The sequence below is a fragment of the Podarcis filfolensis genome (genome assembly GCF_964270895.1).
Source record: "Podarcis filfolensis genome assembly, chromosome: 9".
Classification (NCBI taxonomy): domain Eukaryota; kingdom Metazoa; phylum Chordata; class Lepidosauria; order Squamata; family Lacertidae; genus Podarcis; species Podarcis filfolensis.
In genome coordinates this window covers 53,165,361-53,188,771 of record NC_139610.1, presented here as the reverse complement: position 1 = coordinate 53,188,771, position 23,411 = coordinate 53,165,361, and the positions used below count along the sequence as shown (strand labels likewise).

The window sequence follows — 23,411 nt, the reverse complement described above, 5'->3', positions numbered from 1 at the left end:
CTTGAAGTCTCTCAGAGCTAAACCACCAGTCCACCTCCATCGGCTGAAGTGGGGTTGTTCGGTGGATCCCACACAGTGGCCGGCGTGTGAAATGCATTGTAGACAAAAGCGTAGGACAATCCGATCGTGCGCCTGTTTACTTAGTAACAAGACCAGCCGAGTTCAACGCGACTTAGTACACTGGCTTGGGACAGAAGGCTCCAATGTGAGAATAGGTAACCCTTATCTAAGTTGATTTGTGTGTTTTCACTTTAAGGAGTCTCAGTTCGCTTTAAATCTCTCTCTCTCTCTCCCTCCCTCTCCCTCTCTCCCTCCCCCCCCCCTCTCTCTGTGTGTGTGTGTTTTGAGACTCACTGGTCGGGACAGGATGGTGCGTGTGTGTTCGGTAAGTGTTCTTGCTCACCCTGTGGGAGGGTGAGGAGGTTCAGCAATCTAATTAGCCGAGTCTTCGTACGGATCTTGAAAAGCGTAAATCTTTCCTGATTCGTGGAAGATTAACTGTCCCGGCCTACCGGGGACCACTATTGAGAGTTACATCTGTCTAGTCTGCGTATCAAACGAGGCATTTAGCAAGCCAAATCATATGCCCTTAAAATATTTAACTATCACTGCATTAAATGCACCTTTAAAGTCAGTTTGCACAGTTGTGAATAGAAATTGGATTAAAGATTGGACACATTTCTCCCGACATATATTTCAAACTGGGGTAGGAGGATTCTGCTAAGATTTGTATTTCGAGAGATATTAAGGTATGCATCCTGTATGTCTGTGTGTAGATATTGTGTGTGCCATGCACCGTTAAAGCTGGCGTGAAAAGGTAATAAAACACTCACAAAAACCGCACACACTTCTTCAGCGATATTCACTGACCGTCAATGAGATAACACAATTTGGGAACATTTGAGAGATTATATACGTACTTCATTTCCCGTGTCCAAAGTTTGGAAGTCTTGTAGATAGAGCTGAATAAAATATAGTTAAAGTTGTTGCCCTGGTGAAACCCCCAGCGGGTGGGTGTGTATATCGTGCTAGTGGGAATACAATGCGCAATTTACATTTTTAATCCATTTAACAACCCAATGAAAAGTTCTCCTCGTCCCTAATCCTTGCAAGTACGTTTTGTCCTTCCTGAAATAAATTCCCTGGCATTCCCGGATTCAGTTCCTCTGATTTTTCTTCCCTTTATTATCTGTTAGCTCTTCAAGCTCACCTTCCGTTAAGTGCAGACTGTTAAAATGCCGAAGAACCGAAGCTGTAAAACAACAGCAAACAATAACACCGCTAAATTGTGAAGTGTATTTCCAGGAACGTAATCCTAACAGTTTTACGGGCAAGGGACAAAGAGAGACCCAAAACTGAATTCTCTTCGTGCTTTTGGATGCCTGAAGTGTGCCCCGATCCTAAACGCGTTTCCTCGGAGATAAGCGGCCCCCCCGTGTTCAACGAAGCTAACCCCCCCCCAAGTGTGTGTACATACAAGCTTTAAAATATGATCTTAGTTTATTGATCCAGTAATCCTAGAAGGAGAGGAGGCGATCTTTCTTTCTTTCCATCGTCAGGAGCAGGCGAATGCCCGCGAAAATGGAGGAATAGGCAGCCGCTCGCCGTTTGCAGCTGCAGAAACATCAAGAAGCCGCCCAAGTCTCTTGGCTTTTTTCTCCTTCCAGCTTTTAATTCCTTCCCCGACGAAACGTGCTGGGTTCAGCCGAGCCGAGCTCCTGATGGCAATCAATAGCCCGTCTATATTCATAAAACTTTCAAAACATCCGCTCTTCTTACAGGCCCACTTCTGTCTATCCACACACGCACGCGGGGGGGGGGGCGTGCCAAGATCTCCCTTCAAACGCTGCCTGCCTACTTTACAGGGAAACCAGGCGGGGGGGAGGCGGAGCGGGGAGCAGCGCGGAAAGTGACGCCCTTCGACGGGAAGGGCGGGGAAAGGAGTCGGGCTGCCTTTTTTGTGGATTGCGATGTGGATTCCTAGCCAGACAGCCCTGTTTGCTCGCACCCGCCTTTGGGGTCAGCCGCTCGAATCTCTCGCTGGCATTTCTAATAGAGTCCTCAAGAGAGAGAGAGAGATGCCACAAGTCCAGCCGGTTAATTTATGGCTTTGGGGCTTTAAGACCTGCAACTTGGGAAAGCGATGTTTTCTTCTTTTGAGCCAGCTTTCTTCTCTGGCCTTGCATATTCTCTCTCTCTCTCTCTCTCTCTCTCTCTCTCTCTCTCTCTCTCTCACACACACACACACACACACACACACAGCACGTAGTTTCTCGGTCTTACCTTCCAAGGAGGCCCGCGATACCATGTGTTTTTTTGTGTTTCTTTTGCTTTGAAACGTCAGAAACACAACCCCCAGACGTCCAAGGCCCCCCTGTGATTTACTGCCTACTCCAAATATAATCTCATTATTATTATTTTCCTTTCTCAGGAAAAAATGAGCCCCCTCCCCGCTTTCCCTCGGGCTTTTATCTTATTAGACGGGGCAGAAGGAAGAGAAGAAATTCCACTCCCTCTTGGGGAGGGATTTAATTCAGGGGTTTTCTGGGATAGGCAAGGGGTACTTTCTCCCCCGATTTCTGGCTGAGCTGAGGAGCGCCAGAGGCTCCTGGGAGAGGAGATGTGGCTTAATGCGTGATGTGGTTTTTTTGGTGGGAAATAACCACAGTAAAGGGTGTTGTGGAGAACGAGGGCATTTTCCCTTTCTGCCTAACAGTGGGGGGGCGCGAAAGTGAGGGGGGCAGAAAATAAGTCTGGTGCGGTTCTCGCCAAGCTTACCTGGGGATTCAATGGGGCTTACTTCGAAGTAAACGTATGCAGAGTCCCCTTCTCTCCTCCCCCCTCCCCCCACACTCCCAAAGCAGAAGCAATTAAAAGGAACTTACTTCCGAGTAGTTCCGTTCGTAGCTCCAGAGATGACCCGATTTTCATCGTCAATCGGCCCGCCCGGAAATGAGATACGAAGTCTGTGGTCACGAAAATATTTTTGAATGCATGGACGGAATCAATGGGCTAAGAAAGGGCGAGATCTCCGTCTGTTATCAAATGCAAGCTGGTAGTCGTTGAGAACAATTGGCTTAATAATTACCATTCGTTTAAACACAAAGGCGCACAAGCACGCACAGACACACACGGAGAAATGCCGCCAGGCTCCTCTCACGCTCCGGTCGGAAGTGTTGACCCGAGGAGAAGGACGATCGATTGAAAAACCTGGCCTTGGGTCAAGGACCTCGGCATGTTCGAAAGGCCCTCGCAAAGGAGGGAACAGGGGTTCCTTGGGCCTTGCAGGAAATTCCTTATTTTGAGGGACTCCGTGGGCTTCTCTCTCTAACTACCCATTCCCAAGAAGTAAGGAGACGGAGACGAATCCATTCCCTTCCCCGCCCCCTCTTTTTTTTTGGGGGGGGGCATGAAAAAGATTGCTAAGATCCCAGTGTGGTTTAGAGGACGGCAGATAATTTGGGTGGTCTCCAGCTAAATCTTACTCGGATTAAACCCATCGAAATGAATATGCCTAATTTAGCCATGGGTCTACTCTGAGAAAAACTTAGTTGGCTACCACCCTCTACTTCTGCTGGGTTTCAGTGGAACTGAACTTCCAAGTCAACCAGCCTGGTGGTGCAGTGGAAAGAGTGCTTGAATCTTGTCCCCACGCTGCCATGAAGCTCACAGGGTGACCTCGGGGCAGTCACTCCTTCTCACCCTAACCTACCTCATAGGGTCTTTGTGAGGATAAAATGGAGGTGAGGGAGAACCAGGAACTCCACCTTGAGCTGCTTGAGAAGAAGGTGCTGTTTGAATGAATAAGGCAAAATGAATATATGTTCATTTTGCCTTGGATGCTTTAGTTGAGATTCCTGCATTGCAGAGGGTTAGACTAGATGACCCTTGGAGTCCCTTCCAGCTCTACGCTGTATGATTCTGTAAGTGCGCAATTCAGGTGCACAGGCTCTTCCGAGTCCTCTTCGCCCTTCCCTTCCCTCTCTCTTCTCTGCAGTCTCCATGGGGTGGGGGCTTTTTGTAGACTTGAGGGATCTAGTGTAACGCCCTCTGCCCCCCAAAAGGAGAAAAGGGGGAGGGACGGAAAGAGGGGGAAAGTTAATGTGCAGCTCCTGGCAACCATAAATTAAACGCATTATCTGGTATCTATGTTTTGAAACCGGGAACACAAAGGCGCATTTGTGTGTTCTACCTATTGGTAAGGTTACAGCAGGGCGGGGGGGGGGGGGGGGAGAGGAAGAGAGACAGAGACTTGGGGAACTAGTGGCAGAGGGAAGAGGGTGGCCAGTAGCTTAACTCCTACGATGCGCACCTAAGGAACCCTTTCCACTCTTTTTAAACCATCTCTCCTCTCCCTCTCTACTGCTGCTGCCCGCTCCGGGCGCGCGCCGTAATTCATCTTGATTTGCTGACCCCCCACCCGCAGACTTGCAAAACTATAATCCCGTATCGTTTGGCGAACAAGCAGTTTGAGAATGAATGGGTCAATATCTCTACGCGCCCAACACAAAGAGCGCGACCTTTCCCCCTCGGCTACAGATTGCCGGACAAGCCTTCTGAAAGGAGGTGCTCCAGAACCAGCGACCCTCTCCCGGATTCCTCTGGCGGAGCTGGACGCGAGGCGCGGAGGTGCTTTTAGACACAGCAGGCTCTGGTTTCTCGGTTTCTGCTGGAGGGGTGGGGGTGATCCGTACAGGTTTAAGGAAAGAATTTCTGTTGGTTTTTGTTTTTTTTTAACCCTCAGAAAGGAACAGATGAGAGAGAGAGAGAGAGAGAGAGAGGAGCAGACAATGGAGAGACAGATAAGAAGATAACCTGGCCGTTTTATTGATTCAGTTGTTATTATTCGGCACAAATAAGGCAAAGTTAAACAAAGTTTAAGTCCCAGTGATTTCACTTGGATTTAAGTCGCGTCGTTTAGAACTCTCCAGGAGAAGCTCTGAAGAGCAGTTGCCGGCCAGTACTGGCGCTGCTGAGGGAGGTAGAGCAATGGTCTGTCTCAGTATTCGGCAGCCACCTACGTATGTCCTTAAGTCAACAGGACTCTGAACAGAGGTGGGTTAGGTTAGGGCAATAACAGCAGAACCCAACTCCTTGGGAGGAGAACGATCACCTTATGGGGTCGACCCTTGTAGAGATTGAACTCCCCACCCCCTTCCTACCTTCTTTTACACCGCTATCGACATATTTGGGCTGCAATCCTGTGCACAGCTCCATTTAACTCAGCTGGGCTTCCGTCTGAGTAGACATACATAGGACTGCACCAACAAGACTAAAAATGAAAGGCGTAGAAGACGTATTTGCTAATAACAATGGACTTTTGTGGTTGTATACGGGCGAGGTGAGCAGGAAGGTTTCCTTCGCACACACCAGAAGGGAGACTGGAGATCAGCAGCCGGACAATATGTGGGGATATCCCTCTATGCGCTTGAACGGATTAAAAAAAAAATCCAGACCAAACTGTATGCAGTATATTTTACTCCCATGAAAGAAAACACATTTTTTTCCAATGTTGTCAGAAAAGGAAAACACTATTATACGAAATGTTATACACAGGGTATGTTTACATTGCAGTTTCAGCGTCGCCATTGCATCCACCAGAGGTACTATTCTAAAACCGATATTCACACAATGGGACTTCTTCTTCTTCTTCTTTAATAATAATAATTAATAATATGTTAGAAACATACAGTCTCGCATTTAGTATATACATTCCCTTGCTCGCAAGCGGAAAAAAAGAAAAAGAAAAGAAATCCCTAATGTCTTGTGTAACATGCTTTATTTTAAAGCCTAACTTTTAAAAACACTGTGGATATTTACTAAGAACTGCTTTTATAAAATTAATTTGACATTTCGATATATATATACATCCTTTCCCGTCATTTTTTTATTTTAATGTTAACAATGCTAAACATAAAAAATAACAAGCTTATAGGAACATTAAAATGTCATAGTATAGCGATTCAAACGTTTGTCCGTATTTTATATATATTTATAATATATGTCCTTGTAGATGTTGGAAATACTTTTTTCTTCTTCAGTGAAAGGTAGCAGGAGAATATCCTTTGAAAACAAAGGGACTCGCTAGTTTCAGTGGTATCTCTTGTGCCTCTCCCTAACCCTTCTCTTTCTGGTTTACATTTTGTCTCAATTCCGAAGTCACTCCGCTGTTTCCATCTCCTGTTCCATTAGTGCCCATTTACTTTGGATTCGAACGTTCAAGTCCTTTGATTGCGGAAGCGAGGCCTCCTCCCTCGTCCATTCAGAATTGTGCGCCTGCTTGTTCCTGTGTCTCTGGGTTTTGTTTTTTTAAAATGGGTGGGGGGGAGTTGTTTGTTTTCTGAACGCAACCACAACAACAACAAAACAAGGGACGAAAGGCGGCAGGGCCTCCCTGTCTCTCTCTCACACGGGCCTGTCCACGGCGTACTGGCAGGCGCTCAGATTGGAGGCCGGGTTCTGGACGCTGGCGTAGCCGAAGCTGGAGTGCTGTTTGGCTTTGAGTCTCAGGCTCGCCAGGCTAGAGTTACACGTGTCCCGGTAAACGTAAGGAGGGGTCGGCGGGGCGTACGGGCAGGCGGGTGTGGGCACGGCCGAGTTGAGGGAGGGGTTGCTCAGGTTGTTCAAGTTGTTCAGGCTGTTGAGGCCGGAGCCGGGCACGCCGGTGACCGCCGAGGGCACCATGCTGGAAGACATGCTCATGGACGAGATGGAGTTGGGCGGCGAGAACATGCTCTGCGACGAGAGCGGGTTGACGTTCATGGAGTTGAAGAAGGGGAAGCTCTTGGTGGAGAGCGACGCCGACGTCAGGCCCTTGGCGGCCCAGTTGTTGTAGGAATAGCCCGGGTACATGTCGTCGTAAGGCTGCATCAGCCCGTTGAACTGCGGCCCGAAGCCGTTCTTGCACAGCTCCGCCTGCTGATTCCGCTCGCGTTTCCGCCACTTGGCCCGGCGGTTCTTGAACCAAACCTGCAATGGAGGGGAGCGACGGGTGAACGGGAAGGGGGGGGCAACAAAACAAGGAGAAGGATGGGTGGGGGTGGGGGGAGAAAGCCGGTCACTGAAGGGAAGGCAAAGCAGACCCGCGCGCCGCGCAAGCATCTCCAGAACTTTGAGGAGGACACCAATAATGTCCTCCTCCTGGAGCCCTGGGGCTCCGGGAACTTTGGGGTACAGCATGAAGGGTAGAGGGAAGTCTAGAACCCAAGAAGGGCCTGCTGTTCTCACAGCGTCCTTCCACCACGCACAGTTGGCTCTTAACACCCCCCCCCCGAACACACACTACTACTGGGGAGTCGTGAAGCACTTTCCACGTACAAACTCGCACTGAGCCATAAACGGGACGGTTTTGAAACGAGGCTGCAAATCCTCTAAGCCCGCTGCCTTGAAAAGTAATAACGCCATCAGACACAATTTCGGCGGAGAAAATACGTTGAGGATGGGAGCCTGCAGAAGATGCCTATGTTTTCTTCCAGAAATCTAACATGGGGGAGGAAGCACCCACAAAATGCACTTACGTCTCAACCTGCCCCGCCCCATGTTTTTCCCCCTTCCTGATGCTGCCACTGCAAATCATTGGAGCCTCGTTTACGAGCCTATGGCTTCTTCTGTACTCTCAGAGATTAGTTGGAAGACACTGGGAATTGCTTCCCAGTTCCCAGAAAACACGTATAGGGGCCGACCTTGTGGCTGCCAGTCCAAGTTTATTGGCTTGGGAATCATCTCTATTGACCCTCGGTGCCACTTACTTTCCGGTCAACGTGCATCGCATCGGGGTCTACGGCTGGAACCCAGAGCCCCTCAGAGGGGCTTGCGCCCAGAAAACGTGCACAGGATCCTCAGGTCTACATTCTTGCTTGGGTCCCGCTTAAATCGGCGATACTAACTCCCGAGTAAAGCAGAAGCCGGCCATAAGAGCATTGCCCCCCCCCCGTTCTTTCTTAGCGCGTTTTACAGCCTGATAAAGCAATTTACAGTGGCGGTGGGAGCATATTTGATCCCGCATGCACTGGAGCTACGCAATAGATCCCCGTTGTTTCTCCTTGGAGCGCCGGCCTCATTCCTTTCAGAGGGACGAAAAACGCTTAACTGGGCCCTGGCTGAAGCTGCTTTTGAATATCTCCACCTATATATGACAAAATATCTCTTGTAGTGCAAATGCTCGTGTCATTCATCACAGGCTTTGACACCCGGCCAAGGAAACGTCCTATATATTATCTATCTGCCGCTTTGGTTTCTGCTCGCTTGTAGGTGGAATCCTTCATTCGGTTCGCACTCCATTCATTTTGTTGTTCAGGGAGATCGCGAACAAAGGGGATGGGCTCCTTCCCCCTCCTCCACCTTTCAGTTTTCCCCTCCCTCGATTTCCGACAAAGAAAGAAAACACTGAGTTTGCACCGAGAATCCAACTTTTAACCACCTCAGCCCTCTTTCCCAAACCGAGGAACAGAATGCATTTTAATCCCATCGATATCTCCTCTCTATAAACAAGACGTAGGAACAATAATAATATTTTTGAAATAAAAATAACTGGTCAAGCCGTCATAAATCTTTACCTCAACAGCTTGTTAAAGGGACCAGTCCCTTTCATGTGCTAATCGCCAGTAAAGCCAAACCACGTCCGCCCCATCTTGTCCTCTGCTCGTTTGGCAAAGTTGCCCTTTTCACTACGTGCTAAAGGGCAACAGCCTCCGCCGCGCAGACAATGGCGAAGGCGTGTGTCTCGCTCCAATCCACATCCCGCCGCCTGATTTGCCAGTCGGCCGCCTGCAAAGTTATTATGTGGATTCGAACCGTCGCGGGGCAATTGCCGTTCTGTTTACACAGCCCGTGTTTTACGTTGCAAATCTCCCTTTCGACTTCACCGTCCGCTCGCAGACGCCTAATAAAACCCAATACCCAGCGCCCGCGAATACCACCACTTTCCCCCAAACATAACACGCTACATTCCCCAAAGCACATGCACGGCCGTCTCCAGGTTTCAAAGAAGTGGGGAAAATAAACCTGTAAATGGGGGAGGGGAATTGTTCACCTCTCCACTGCCAGCGTTTTCAAAGTCATATTTTTAAAACGTTACAGGCCAGCACATTTGCAGGAGGGACTTGAGGGCAAGCTGACACTCCCCCCCCCCAAACACAAAACCGCAAGCTTCTTATAGAAAAAGAGCCAGTTTTTCTACAATCGCATTTCCACATAAACTGACCTAGTTGCATCTCTTCCCCCTTAGAGACTGCTCTCCTATGCATCCTCACTGGGGAGCAGGCCACCCCAGCAGGACACTGCGAGTTCTTCCCCAGTAAAACCACGGTTTGTAGAGAATTGCAAACCCCACTAAACCCAACTGCTTTGCCAGCTCAGTTACTTAGGTAGCTTTGTTGATTTATTACAAAAAAAATAAATAAATCTCAAAGCCACGGTATGGTAAAAACCTTAATTAGGCCTAACCAAAAAGTCACAAAGTCGTGAGTGCGCTTACTTGCTTAGAAGTATGTGCGGCAGATTTCAATAAAATTAAGCTCCTTTTGTTTTCGAGAGGGGGGCGACTCTAAAGATAGGGCAGGAGGCTCCATCGGCTTAAATCTAGACATTTTCGTTTAAATGCGCGGCTATTGAATAGACACCCAGCCTGAATTGAGTCAACAGCCAACACAACCAGATTCCTCTGTGTCCCTTTAGATTTTTTTTTAATTACTCCTTGTTTATTTCCACTAAGCAGCTGAGCCCAAACTCTACAGACTCCCATATTTTTTAATTAAAATCTCTGGGATTTGTTTATTTCCAAAGCATTGTAGCAAAAACTGATTCCTCCAATGAATGCAACATACGCATTTCGTATTGGTCTAATCCAAGACCCCAATTTAAATTGCAGTTTAAATATATATATATTAAAGCATTATTATTATTTTTGCGCTGTTTACACCCAAGTCCTAATCGCATTTACTTGGGAATAAGAAACAGAGATATGAACGGGATCTACACTAACTTAGGTACCGGGCTTTTTTTTATTTTGTAAAAAAGCTCTGATTCCCTACACACTTTCTTGGGAGTAAGTCTTGTTGACTACAAATGTCGTTATTCCAGGTAACATTTGTTTGGGAAGACTTCCACACTTCTAACCAAAACAAACATGGTTTACATTTGAGGAGGAGGAGGCCTTATTTTCTGTTTTATGTATTTATTTGTTGTTGTTTTTAAAGAGAGTAAGCGACACGCTAAACATCATCGATTGCGCTGGGACTTTCTTTAATCCTCAAATCTCCTGACCTCATAGCAATCCTAATGGGATTACTCTAAAGTAATTTAGCCACGAATTGCAACAGCCCAGTTCTAAAGCTCTTTGCAAGCCGGCTAGGAGGGGAATAGGCCAAACTCGAAAGGTTTTAAAGGCTCACCGCGTTGCAACTTGCTATCCCTACAGAGCGAAGCTTGTATGAGGACACCAGCACTGCCTCCTTTTTCATGGGACTTTCTTCCATATATACAGACTTGGGGCTGTGATCTGGGTTTCCCCCCACTTTGATTTCCCGGAGATGGGACTGCACGATTCTGCTGCGTTTTAGCACTCTGATCGATCCATCAATCTTGGCAAGAAAGGGGTGGCGTGGGTGGGGAGAAAGCCACCGTTGTTGTGAAACCTGAGGGTGCTTGGGGCGAGCGAGGGGTGGGGAGAAAGAAGGAAGAATGCAAGGAAGGGCAAGTTTTGGGTGCCTTCGATGGAGTCAGAGGCCTCGTGTGTTGCGCATCTCCGGCTGCTGCGCACACGTCGGAGCCTGCCCCGGGAAGCTTTCTTGGCGACGCTTCCCATAAAGTACACATCCAGTTCAGAACACGCCGCGCAGCCATCCATCATATTCGGAGAAGATGGCAGCCTGCCTCGGCCTGAGAGGGAAGCAGAGAGGCGCTGCGCCGGGGCCAAAGCCCGCCTCGAAAAGGAGGCCAAATCGAAAGCGGCGCCTTCCCTGCGCCAGCCAAGCTACTCAGGTTCGTTCGCCTCGGCTGCTGCCTCTTTCAAAGGGCCCCAACACACCCAACACACACAGAACAAAGCAGATCTCTCGGGGCTCCCCTTACCCTGACTCTGGCCTCGGTGAGGTTGGTCCAGACGGCGATCTCCTCCCGAGTCGACATGTCCGGGTAGCGGTTCCTTTGGAAAGTGGCCTCTAACTCCTGGAGCTGCTGGCTGGTGAAGTGCGTCCGCTGCCGCCGCTGCCGCTTCTTCTTGGACGGATCCTCGGCGCCCGCGTCCTCATTCTTGCTGGGCTGGCTTTTGTCTTTTTCTGCAAAGGGAAAGGCAGTCGCGAGTCAACTGGCTGGCGCGGATTGGGATTCGGGGGGCGGAGAGAAAAAGGGCGGGCGGAGGGAGAAGGGGATCAGCCCAAGCGCTCCGCGGCCCCGCTGAACCGGCCCGCGGCCCGCAGTCGGCGCTCTTCCCAAGGCGGTTGAGCCGAAGTAGCCGTGGGGGGGAGGACGGGTCGTTGCGAACCAGCGGAGAAACATGCGGTTCTAAGCGCACTTATTTTGAAGCCAGTCGGCCTAATCGGAACGCAGGGTATCTACTTCCATAGATTTTATTTAAAGATCGAGGGGTGAACAAGCCCAATTCAAAAGCTGCTCTCCTAAAACTGTAATACAAATAAAGGCTACGGAAGTTGTTTCTTTGGAAGCAATGAGGTTTGCGCTGAAATAAACGCGCTTAGGATCCGAATGAAACACACACACACACACCAGATAAATAGGAAAACCCAAGGCCATAAATTGAAAAGTAACTGTGCTTCGGACTGAAAAGTCAGGCTGTGTCTGTCCTTCAGCGCTATTAAAAACGTTGCCACTTATATCCCAGGAGTTAGGTTCAATCCAAGTGCTTCCTTTTAAAAGTGTGCACCAATACGAGATTAATACAGCAAATCTGAAGGCCACCTTCTTACGCACACGGAAGTCCTTCCGTGATGTCACGGAAAGCTTTCCCCCCTCACACCACAAGAAGTATGGGACTGCGATTCAGGATTGCCCTAAATTAATTCCAGTTGAGCGTTACACCTAGATGCAATCGTTATATGTAACAGGTATAAATACCTCTTGCACTGACAGTACACGCTGTGCAGCTGCAGACTTCGTGTATATTGCATCTGTATCAATACAGCTGTGTGCACATGCACATCTTTAAAATCGAACACGGCTCTGCATTTACTGAGGCTCTCCTCCGAAATACCTACAAAGATTGCAGCAATACTGGTGTACTATGCTACATCGTTCTCCTGTATCTAGGCAAGGCCACTCTGGTGCTGATTCACGGATCAAGCATCCAGAAATTATGCTACAATAATGTGTCCTAAATCGGTGAGTCGGTCTAACTTCCACTTACATTGCATGGTATTCGGCCAAGTTTACTCTGAGTAGATCTATTGAAATCCATGGCCCAAACGAAGGCATGTTCATTCATTAAAGTGGGTCTGCCCGCAGTAAAACTTAGTTTAATGCCACCCATGGAAGTTAATGAGAGTGTGAAGTGTCTTTAAAGATGGAACATATTTTCAGAAGTAAAGGTGTTTATCTCAAAGTTGTTGGGATGGCCCCCGTTAAGTCCAGTGAAGACCCCTACATTCTCGCTCATGGTTATAGTTGCAGTCTCTGTAGCACATACGACTGCAATTCCTGGGCATGTTTTCATTAAGGCAAATATCATTTATTTTAATCGGACATGTTTACTTCCGAGTAACCATGGGTAGGATCGGGTTGGATGAAGATATATGTCATTGCATCCTCGGTCAACACTTAAATTGAAGTAGCCGATCCTCCAGGCTCCACTCAGTTTAACCGAACAGTCCTAGGTAGGTGTACTTCGGATTGCAATCAAACACGCTTACTCAGAAGCAAGTCCCAATATATTCAACTAGGACTGGCTGGTTGAAGTGCGCCCCTAAAGAAGCAGTTTAACAGCCCATGCACGTTTACTCAGAAGTAACTCCCATTGATTCGAGTCGAACTTACTCCCAAGCAAGCGTGTAAAGGATCCTTTGACAACACGATCCTATGCACATTTCATCGGAATCCAATCCTACTACATTAAATTAGACTCACTGGAAGGAAACCACCAGGGATAGATGGAAATCCATCGGCAAATCTGAGCTCTCTTTCCCCCCAGGATCCTCAGGGTTCCTATACAGTACCTTTATTGGAATTAAATTTCACCTAGAGCTTCGACTACATTTGTACTAGATGCAGTAAGTGCTGTTATATAGAGAGCCCGCTTGTTTGTTTTTAAATACATTTCAGAGTGACAGGGTCAATCACCGCTCTTTTACTGAGATGGTCTGGCTAAATCACGACGGAGACTTCATTCCAGTTACAAGCCCGGCTCCTACTGCCTTTCCTGCTAGGTTTCTATCTCTCAGTGGCAAATGCCTGGATTTGCCGGGCGTGTGTGCAACTCTTCTACCTCCCCGCGCACCCGCTGTTTCCCGACAGAAAAGGAGAAACCAAATGTCTCCCAGAATCTAGCTACAAAGGCAGTGCCATCTGCAATTATAGTTCCATTCCCTTCTCCTTCTAATCCCTCACTATGCGTCCCCAGCACAGGACTGGGACACCGGTTTAATCCCCCAAGACTCTGTATTGATAATCAGAATAATGAGATGGTGTGGCGAGGGAAAGCGAAGCAGCGTGGAGCCGGCGGAGAACCCTTACCTGCGGCCTCGGGGCTAGAGGTGTCGGAGATGGTGTGCACCTCCAGCCGGTGCTTGGCAGAATCCAAGGCCGAGCGCGGCTGGCCGGGGGTCAGGGCTGAAGCCATGACCAGGGCCGGCTGGTGGTGGTGGTGGTGGTGGCAGGAGGAGGAGGAAGAGGCGGAGGAGGAGGTGGAGGAAGCGGAGGAAGGGGAGGTGGAGCAGCACAGTTTATTCCCGGCTACCAGCCGCTCCAGTCTCAGCGGCTCTTTCAGGCAGTTCATCGGGCTGCGGGAGCCAGCCCGAGCTGCCGGGGGCTGCACACTGGGTGTGGATGTGCGCGCTACGTGTGTGGACAGAGGCGCAGCCCTCGGCGCGGGAGACGCGGCCGGAGAAGCTCCTCCGCCGCCTCCTTGTCAGTTTCACTGTGTCAGTTTCACTTCTCCCGCAGCAGGCAGCCCTGCTTGGCTCTTAAGGCGACGCTGCTGCCCCCCGCCGTCGCTGCCCTCCTCCTCCACCTCCTCCCGACGGGCGGCCGCCCCGTCGCATGAGCCTCTGCGGGCGAAAGCAGGAGAAACCCCGAAGAAGAGCGAATGCACCCTCCGCCGTAGACTCCCGCGGCGGACCGCGCCGACCATGAATAAATCACCAGGCTGCAGACGGACTCGCGGGCCGGGCCAGAGTGACAGGCGCAGGTCGACTGTATTAGATCCAAGGCGTGGGCGGCTGCTGCAAGAGCAAGAGCCTCGACGGTCAGCGCTGCGTAGCTGCGCAAGCCCCTCTCGGTCGTTGCACGTCTCCCCTCGCTCCGGTCTACCCAGCCCAGGCGAGCGACGGACCCCGAGCAGCTCAGCAGCTTCCCTGTTTGCCTAACAACTTAAACCCAGAGGCGGCCTTCCCGGGGCGATGATATCACCCGGCCCCCTTTTCTGCCCTCCCTCCTGCCTCCCCCCCGTCCTAGACTCGCCGCTGAGACTCGGAGTGACGCGCGCCGCGGCCAATCAGGAGGCGCTACGCCCCGGCGAAGGCTATAATAAGACCACCCTATCAGAAACTTAGGGCAGGGCTAAATTAAAAGTCTTGCTCTCTTGTCTCCCCCCCCCCGCCCCTACCGCTCTTCCAGTCAGGTCTGCTCTCAAAGGCTTGCATTGCAAGGGAGCAAAGTGGGGAGTTAGAAAATAAGAACGGGGAAAGTCATTTCCGATGGAAGCAATATTATTATGATTATTCACAAACACAATTTTATTCTGATGGCGTTTGCAATTTGCAGAACGCTTTCCAACTCTTACTTTTTAAAAACATCAGGAGACAGCTAGATGTGCCCCACAAATAACTTTGATAAAATGACTAGGAAACCTACACCTAACTCTCCGGGAGAGACAGTTTTTGCTGCATCGAGAAGACTCTTTCTCCTGCCTCGGAAGCTTCGTTTCAATGACTCAGAAAATAAATCGCACTTTAAGGAGAAAATCTTAAAAAATAAATGCGCCACCAAGCCAGTGGCAAGCCTTAAAAGCAGACTTGCCGGCTGGAAACCCGAGGGAAGCACATCTCCTAAGACGGCAAGTGTCTGAACGGCTGGCAGTCGCGAATGAAAAAGTACTCGGGAAATATGCCATGTTCACTGACACAAAACACGATCGTTTAAAATTGCCATTTTGGAAAGCGTGAATTACTACCAGTCCAAAGTAAGATATATCGAGAGAGACGGCCAGTTTTTCAATTGTCTATACATGCCACCCACAGAATTTGAAAGGGCGATATATAAACGTAATAAAAATATATACATGAATGCAAAATGTTCATTCAAATCCAATACTTTTATTTTTTAAAAAATCAAAGAACCCATTAAACCATATTTCTCTTTCATATTTTGTGACTCAGTCCTAAACATATTAATTTGCAAACCAATTATTGGGAAAAAGTTGGGGGGAAGTCCCGTGGGAAGTCCAAAAGGCTTGCTTTGAAATAAACGTGCAGTAACATCGCTCGGTCAGTCCCATCATTTTCTTTATTTTCAGTTAAAATAACCCCCCAAATTAATTTATCCTCCGGTTATTTTAATATGCCAATATAATGTCATCCATACATTTCTTCAGACGCTATTGGGGGGGACGGACTGGAGAAGAGGACCATATATATATATATATATATATATATATATATATAACAATGTAAATTATATTAAGTGAAAACCACATAAATAGACTATACGATCGATATGCTAGGTTAAATTTGATCCTTGTTTAAACTCTCATTTCTGGCACTAACACAACCCTACAAGTCTCACGGTGGATTCCTTTGGAACGTAACCCCAGGTAAGCGCTATTTAAAACCGCGAGAGCCCCTTCCCAATAAATGTCTTCAGAATTCGTTCTTTACCATCGCATCCCCAATAAGGAAAACTTCCGTTCCTTCTCTCTCCCGGAATTATTTTCCCCACACGCACAATGTCACATTTTTGCCATGACGATAAAAGGACTTTGATATATTCTTACGCACAAGAATATATGTCTATCCATCTATCTGTATTCGAGCGAAAGAGAAAGTTAGGTTAATTAAGACAATTCAGTTCAAAAAATGCCCTTATATGAGCTTCCTATCGCGCTCTGCATGCAGGATTTGCTAATATTCTTTGGGTTTGGTTTTTTTAAAGTGTGACAATATAGTACAATCTTTGCTGGAACGAAAACAGAATCGTTGGAAACAGAATTTTTGTTAACCATGATGGGGGATACTTTGCTTGGTCAGAATGTCCATTTAGATTAGAGATTCCCGAGAGAGGACGGAGGCTGTTATACCGACACAGGAAGAGAGAATTAACCCCAATAGTTAGAAGATGATAGAAAACACATCCGATCTAGTGGATCCCTCAGTGTTACGCACTTTGCCAAATTTCTCCCTAGCCCCAAGAATCATCTAAGCACTGCATACATACAACAGATCACAATCTTGCGCTCCCACATTCGTTAATACGAAATAACTACCTCTCTTGACTCCATATTCGCAGTTATCAACTCTGATTACTCCCGAGTAGAAGTACTCCTTTGCCATGGTTTAATTTTCCAGAGGGCCACGGCGAGGTTGAAGCTTCCATATGGTATCGCTAAAACCCGCCTTAGCTCATCTCAGAAGGCTTTTGGACAAGCTAAGGCGCAGTTGGTCCAAATGCCTCCATTCTCCAAGTTGTGGAGATAAAAAGCACCCCGCTTGGCTGAGAGGGGGACTCTGCAAACCATTCCCAATATCCCCACCACCCTCCTCCAGACTAGTGGTGGTCCGCTGGATTCTCTGCCTCCATCTCATCCCTCCTCATTTCGCTTCGAGACCGCTAAACTAGTCTGCGTATTGTTTTAGCAGTCTGTTGGTAAAGAAGGTCAAATTAATTTACATTCTGCTCATTATCCCGGTGTTTAAATGACGTGATTTATCCCTGCGATTTGACAAAGGCGCTCCCTCTCTGTCTCTCCCCTCCACAGCTTTCCTTAGACCCCACTGCGTTTCGATGGAGACAATATTCTTACATTTGTAGTGGATTTTAATCTGATAAGACTCTAATTTCCTTAAGTCTTTTAAATAGGGCTTTTTAAACGATTCTAGCCGTTTTCTTATTGAATTTCCTCTAATTCCCCCAAGATCATAAAGTATATGTGTAAAGTAAATAGTTTTTCCCACAGCACCGGCAGCAGATGACCTATAAGTAAGTCAATAAGAATCCAGCGCCTTTCTGCACAATTTGTTTACTAATCATATCCCGGTTTCTGCTTAACCTCCCGGGGGCGACTGGGGGGTTCACACTCCACGCAAATCCCCTGAGGCCCTTCTGGATCAATGGAAGCCGTTGCAGGAGGCAACCAGCCACTCCAGGCGCGGCGAGCGAGGATGGGAACGCGAGACCCACCCTGGGAGACAGGGCGGAAGCTTCCTCCACGTTCGCTGCAAAGCAAGCTGGACGGGATTGGGGAGAGAGAGGAAGGAAATGGACGATGGCCTGGAATGTCTGTTCCCATATAGACAAGATCAGCACTTTGATCCCGTTTCAAGAAATTCGGAATGCTACCCCCCCAAAGCGGATTACAGCCCCTCCTTCCCCTCTCGACAAGATCCATTTCAAGTGCAGTATGCTATCCATGTCTACCTGTCAGTAAGTGGGGCTTACTCTCACGAAGAGTTGCTATAGGACTGCAGCCTCTTAACCCGAAAATAGGTTCCGTGTGTAGATGCGCAGTTTAAAAAATGCGTTAAGCAACCATTCACCCGCGTTTTAAGGAAGCAAAAAATATGCACCTTGCTCCTGGACTCCAGAAATCATAAAGATATAAAAACGCAAGCGAAGAGTTTGGCTAATGGCCCTCAAAGGTCCATAGGATGGCGATTAGGATATGCTCAGGTGTTTGGGGTATCTTTTCTATCCGTTGCAATTTCGTATACCACCCTAAACACCTTTGCTTGGCAAGGGAGGTCAAAGGAGAATTTGTGTGCTCGGAGCTAAAGCGAAGAGAAGTGCGTGTATTTTTGTGTAATGTAGAAGACAATGATTAGCCGCATAAAAACAACAACCCAACCCTAAACAGAATTGTTAGGAAGCAAATCCCATTGATTTCGATGGAACTGCCTTCCAAGAACCTTCAAGTGCAATCAATGGGAACTTCCAAGTCAATGTGTTTAAAATGGGTCAAAGCGGGATTAACTGTTCTGATAAGTAAACTACCGAATGAGACCTAGGCAGATTGCAAGGAACATGTGGGCTGTTGTGTGACTATCTGGGCGTTTCCCTAAATGAAAACTGCCCAGGTTTCGTCTTGCTGGGATAGTTAGGGATGCACCTTCTCCGGAACTTATCTGGGAGATTCTTCCATGCTAGGCCTTAGATGCTAGCTCTACTCAAAAGCCTTGGGGGGGGGGTGTTCTGGAAAAGACCGAGAAAATAAATGGGGTGTGTGAATCGATAGGGAATTTATAAGTAACAATATTAAAGAGAAACAAAATTAAACATAAAGACTGTAAAAAAAATATAATGTGTCATAGCGTTTGCATGACTCACAAACCACCCACCGACCAAGGTGAATTACCCTCTCCGAGAATGTACCTGTCATAGCCGCAAACAAAGATGTCTTATGCTGAGTCAGATCATTGCTCCATCCAGTCCAGGACTGTTTACTTTCTAGGGTTTCAGGCTTTCACACCACATGCTACCTGAAACCTGGGACTTTCTTCACGTAAGCAGTGCTCTGCCACTGAGGCACGGTCCATCCCCAGCTGTGGGCAAGATCTAAAGTGGTACCTCCAAAAGGAACATGTGAAAATCCCTGGTGAATCAGGCCACTGGCCCATCTAGTAGGGTAGCTTGTTCAGGCCAACCAGATGCCTGCTGGAAGTCTGCAAGCAGGACCTGAGCGCAACAGGACGTTCCCAGCAGCTGGTATTCACAACCATCCTGCCTCCGACAGAGGAGGCAGAAGATGACCATTGTGGCTCATAGCCACTGGCAACTTTATCCTCCGTGAATTGATAGCCGTTTAAAGCCGTCCAAGCTGGTGGCCATCACTACAACTTGTGGGCCGCTCTCTCTAGATAAGGAATCAGGACAAGATCTGCAGGGGCTTATAGGGGACATCGTGCTTCCGTAGGGGAGGCTTCTGGGACAAAAAAGTGTGTTTTTCGCGAGAGGTGTGTGGGACCACTTTCCTTTTATCCAATGCTAGCTCAGGGCCTGTCGGTCGGCAGAGTTTTGTTTTGCAGTTCAGACTGGCCAAAGCCAACCTTTGGTTTTGGAAAGAGAAAGGAGACCACTCTTACGCTAGAAACAGCGAAGCTGTTCTGATTTCTTAAACTGCTTTGTTCATCCGACCAACCCAACAAAATCTGCCCTCTCCCGAGTCCCACACCATTTCTTGCACTCTGAGTTGTTTATCGCTCTATTCCTGAGCAGGACGTGAAGGCGGGGGCGGGGGAGGCAGTCCAATATTCGCTAGAACGTATTTCCTGGTGAATGTGCGTAAGATTGCAACCTAAGGCAGGAACAAGGCGGCGTTTTCTTGCGCTACCACCAGCCCCCTCCATAAACTAGGACTTTCTTGCACAAGACCCACCAGACATTGCTCAAGTCCCATTCCTGGCAATGAGCAGAGTTCAGGATAATTTCCCGATGGCCGTTGCGTCGGCTGCAATCCTATACATTCTTACCCTTTTGAGTCAACAAATATAGGGTGAGTTTCTTTAAAGTAGGAACATCTTGTGGCCTTGGATGCAACAATGTCCAGCGGTTGCACGTTGCGCTTAGCAAATGATCCATCCAGTTCTATAAGTTTACCCTCGTTTCTACTGTTCCAACCCGCCTTCATCACTGACTGCCATCCCCGACTGAATCCTTGACTCTTTAACAGCAAGAAGGAAATGACTACTTCTTGCCAAGTACAACGCTGACAGTTTTAAATAAATTTGGGGAAACCAGGGTGCGTTCCTTGCTTTGTGGCCAGCGAAGACTCACATCCATCCATCCAAATGACCATTCAAACGCTGAACTCGAAACGCGAGTCTGTTTAGATCTCACCTCTTCATCTGGTGACAATCTTTGCCTTATTATATTAAATATTCCCTAACCACCGGTTGATAATCAAGGGGTCTGTCTCGCACCCTCTTCCAAGCGCTACATTTTGGGAACCGCGTTGTGTCTTGGAAACAAATCTCATACTTTCAGTGATATTTCAATGACACTTCGATTTTCTAGGATACTTATAACCATAGCTAAGTGATAACCAATGATATTCTTAAGCGACTGTGGTTAATAAACCGCACAAGAGACAACGTCGCCTATGTTTTAAAGAAGCAAAAAGCCAATTTAAAAATCCAGAGTAAATTCAGGTATACGAGAGACTTAGCCCCCCAGAATCAGCCGATCATTTGAAGCAGAAGCTACGCTCCAGTAAGGCAAGCATTTGGCCATAAAGGGATGCATAGCTAAACTGAAGTGTTAGGATTTAAACCGGATTAGTTCCATTGATTCGGCTTAAAGTCTAATACTACGTCTTAACCGGTTTGTGGGTTGAGTTCTCTAATAGACAATAGAATTGTCCTGAAATAATTCCTATGGGTTTCCCTATACTTTACGAAGGAAGATCGCTAGAAATCAGTAAGCAAAGGTCCCAGTATCAGGATTCTGAGTTGTTGTAGTTCTTAATTGATTAACCAATTAGGAATAGAGTTATGGAATCAAGGTATAAGAAGATACAAGAGGAGCCCCGTTGGATCAGAACAAAGGCCTGCTCAGATCACCATTCTCTATCCCTCAGCGGCCAGCTGGGTGTTTATAGAGAGCGCCTAAGCAGGACCTGAGCGCCAGAGCCCTCCATTAACCGCTGTTCTTCCCAGCCGTCTTTTCCTGGAGGTGAGATATCATTTAGCCATCGCGACTAGCAGCAGGCATCACTTCAACAGGTTGGAGACGAACACAACGTTTGCACGCGCCTTTGAAGAAACAAGAGTGAAGAGAATACCAGAATACCAGGAAGAATCTGCCAGAATCTTTGACGCCACGGGGCCTAAACGCTTCCAGAGCGATTCAAAATTGTCTACAATTGCCCCACCCACCCACCCCGCTCTGCGTCGGTAAAGCCCACTTGAAATCTGAAAAGACTGTAGCGAAGGAAGCGCAAGACGGTACTTCGTTCTCCTTTCTTTCTCTCACCCCTCGTTTCCTTGGTCCATTCATACTATCACTGCTACTGGAACTGCTGCTGCTACTACTAGAACAACATCATAAACAAGCAAATGGAATAAATATTCTTAAGGATAAAACTGAAACGGAATGCGATTTTTTTGTTTGTTACATTTATATCTCGCCCTTCTGACCAAGGGAGGCCACTGCCACCAATGAGAAGAATTATTAAATAGAATAAATGCCTCTACTACCGTTGCTACTGTTACGACGACGACGACAACCACTTGGTGTTAGTTATTATTATTATTATTATTATTATTATTATTATTATTAAGTTGAAATATCTTGGATCAATAAAAGGTTATCATTACCTTGATATTTAGTGGTCATCCCACCCACGCGTTTCCAAACGGCCTTTTTATCTCACAACAGCCTTGTGAGGTAGATCGGACCGATTGGCTCAGAGTTGCCCGATAACCTGCATCTCCACTGTCTCGCTGCAACCTTAGCCACACACAGTGGGTCTCGGAGGCACTGGTTACTGGAGTTCCTCCCCGCCTGGTTTCCTGCTTCTCTCGCTCCACAGTCTGTTTAAGAAGAAGCCTTACGTGTCCGCAGGCATGTTCCCCTCTGCCACTCTCAGGATGCCAAATATCCCGCTCTTTGCGCTCAGAAAAGTTCAACACAGATTGGTGGATCTAGCCCTGACCATCTGAACCCTAAACGGAGTCCATTGACTTCCCTCTGGAACGTGTGTGCACCAACCTGGTGGGACTTGCGGACTTCCTCTTCAGTCTGCCAGAGATGGCTCACATCTACTGTCCAGCATAGTGTCCAACCTTAACACACGGAGGGCGCTGTCGGTATTTTCGAATGGAGTTCAATCACATACCGGCAAAATCTGGTTGCGCAATTAGAGTTGGACCCAAACTCCCTACCCCCCAAAAAGACGGGACTTCCAAAGGAAGTGACGGAGAAATGCACTGGAGAGTGTGGGACAGGCAGCGTGAAGTAGTGGTTAGAGTCTCGAACTAGGAGCTGGGAGGCCAGTGTTCAAACCCCCAACTAGCCATGAAACTTACTAGAGTGACCTTGGCTCAGCCACTGCCTCTCAGTCTGACTTACTTCGCATGGTTGTTGTGAGGGTTATATAGGGAAAGGGAAGCCACCTCGAACCTCTTGGAGTAAAGGTGGACTATAAATGCAAGAAATAAATAATAGTAAATTGATGCAACGTTGTCTAATCTTCTCCCATACAAATCACTGTGGATGCTTGCTAAATAGGCAACGTCGTCTAACCTTCCCGCAAACAAATCAAGATGAACCTTCGGTAAGCAAGTCGTGGGGAACCCCGCCCCAGCAACTGAGTTCATCTCAGATGTTTTGAAATGGAGATGTAGAAATCAGGAGCACACCTGCTCACTCAACCTCAGGCCATTGCATCCAGCACCTAAAATATGTAATAGTATTCAGGTTTCTTACAACTTGAACGAGGTCCCCCACTTTCTTTCTTTTTTTAATCTCACCTTGGTTAAAATCTGGTAGCGTCTGCTCTGGCCGGATACATTTACTATGGTCCCGGGTCAAGGTTGTCCATCCTTGATCCGGCAACGGACCCAAGGGAGAGCAAATGGGGCGAGCTACTACTCAGATTCAGTCAGATTCATTCAGTCAAATTTTAATTTGTCAAGATCTAGAATTTTGCAATAACAAAATCTGCACCTTCTAGATCAACAGGCTTTTTAGCATCCCATAGTGGATGTTCCTTAAATTCCCTCCGGCGGCCACTAACCAATCTGGAATAAATAGGGACTCCGTTTCTCTGTGTTTACAGCCTCCCCCCCCCCCATTCTACACCCGGGAAAAACCAGTTTTCTCTTGAAACCGCTGTAGAGAGAAAATAAAATCTAAAAAACAAATTCCAGCCATTTTATCCTGAGGTAACTGGTTGGGAGAAATAAAAAATAATAATCTTTTTAGCTGGAGCAGGTGAGCTTCCCACCAGTTTCCATCTCACTAAAGCGCCCGGGTCTGCACTTCTGCAAAATGACTCGGTTGGCGCTCGGGCAGAGCCTCTGGATAGACCTGTT

The 23,411-nt window shown here is 47.8% G+C and overlaps 1 protein-coding gene across 4 annotated transcripts in view; it reads right to left on the bottom strand.

Annotated features, from left to right (window-relative positions):
* Positions 1-5,461: 5,461 nt before the first annotated feature.
* Positions 5,462-23,411, bottom strand: part of PITX2 (paired like homeodomain 2) — a 34,506-nt gene continuing 16,556 nt past the window's right edge. For 3 of the 4 annotated variants that reach the window (XM_083571786.1, XM_083571788.1, XM_083571787.1), the window contains 2 exons: positions 11,071-11,276; positions 5,462-6,969 (listed from right to left, as the gene is read on the bottom strand). In XM_083571786.1, the coding sequence (XP_083427912.1) occupies positions 6,406-6,969; positions 11,071-11,276 (770 nt within the window). In that variant the 3' untranslated portion in view covers positions 5,462-6,405. Of the gene's footprint in view, positions 6,970-11,070; positions 11,277-13,683; positions 13,969-23,411 lie in introns of all 4 variants that reach the window. The other variant, XM_083571789.1, reaches the window with a different exon arrangement.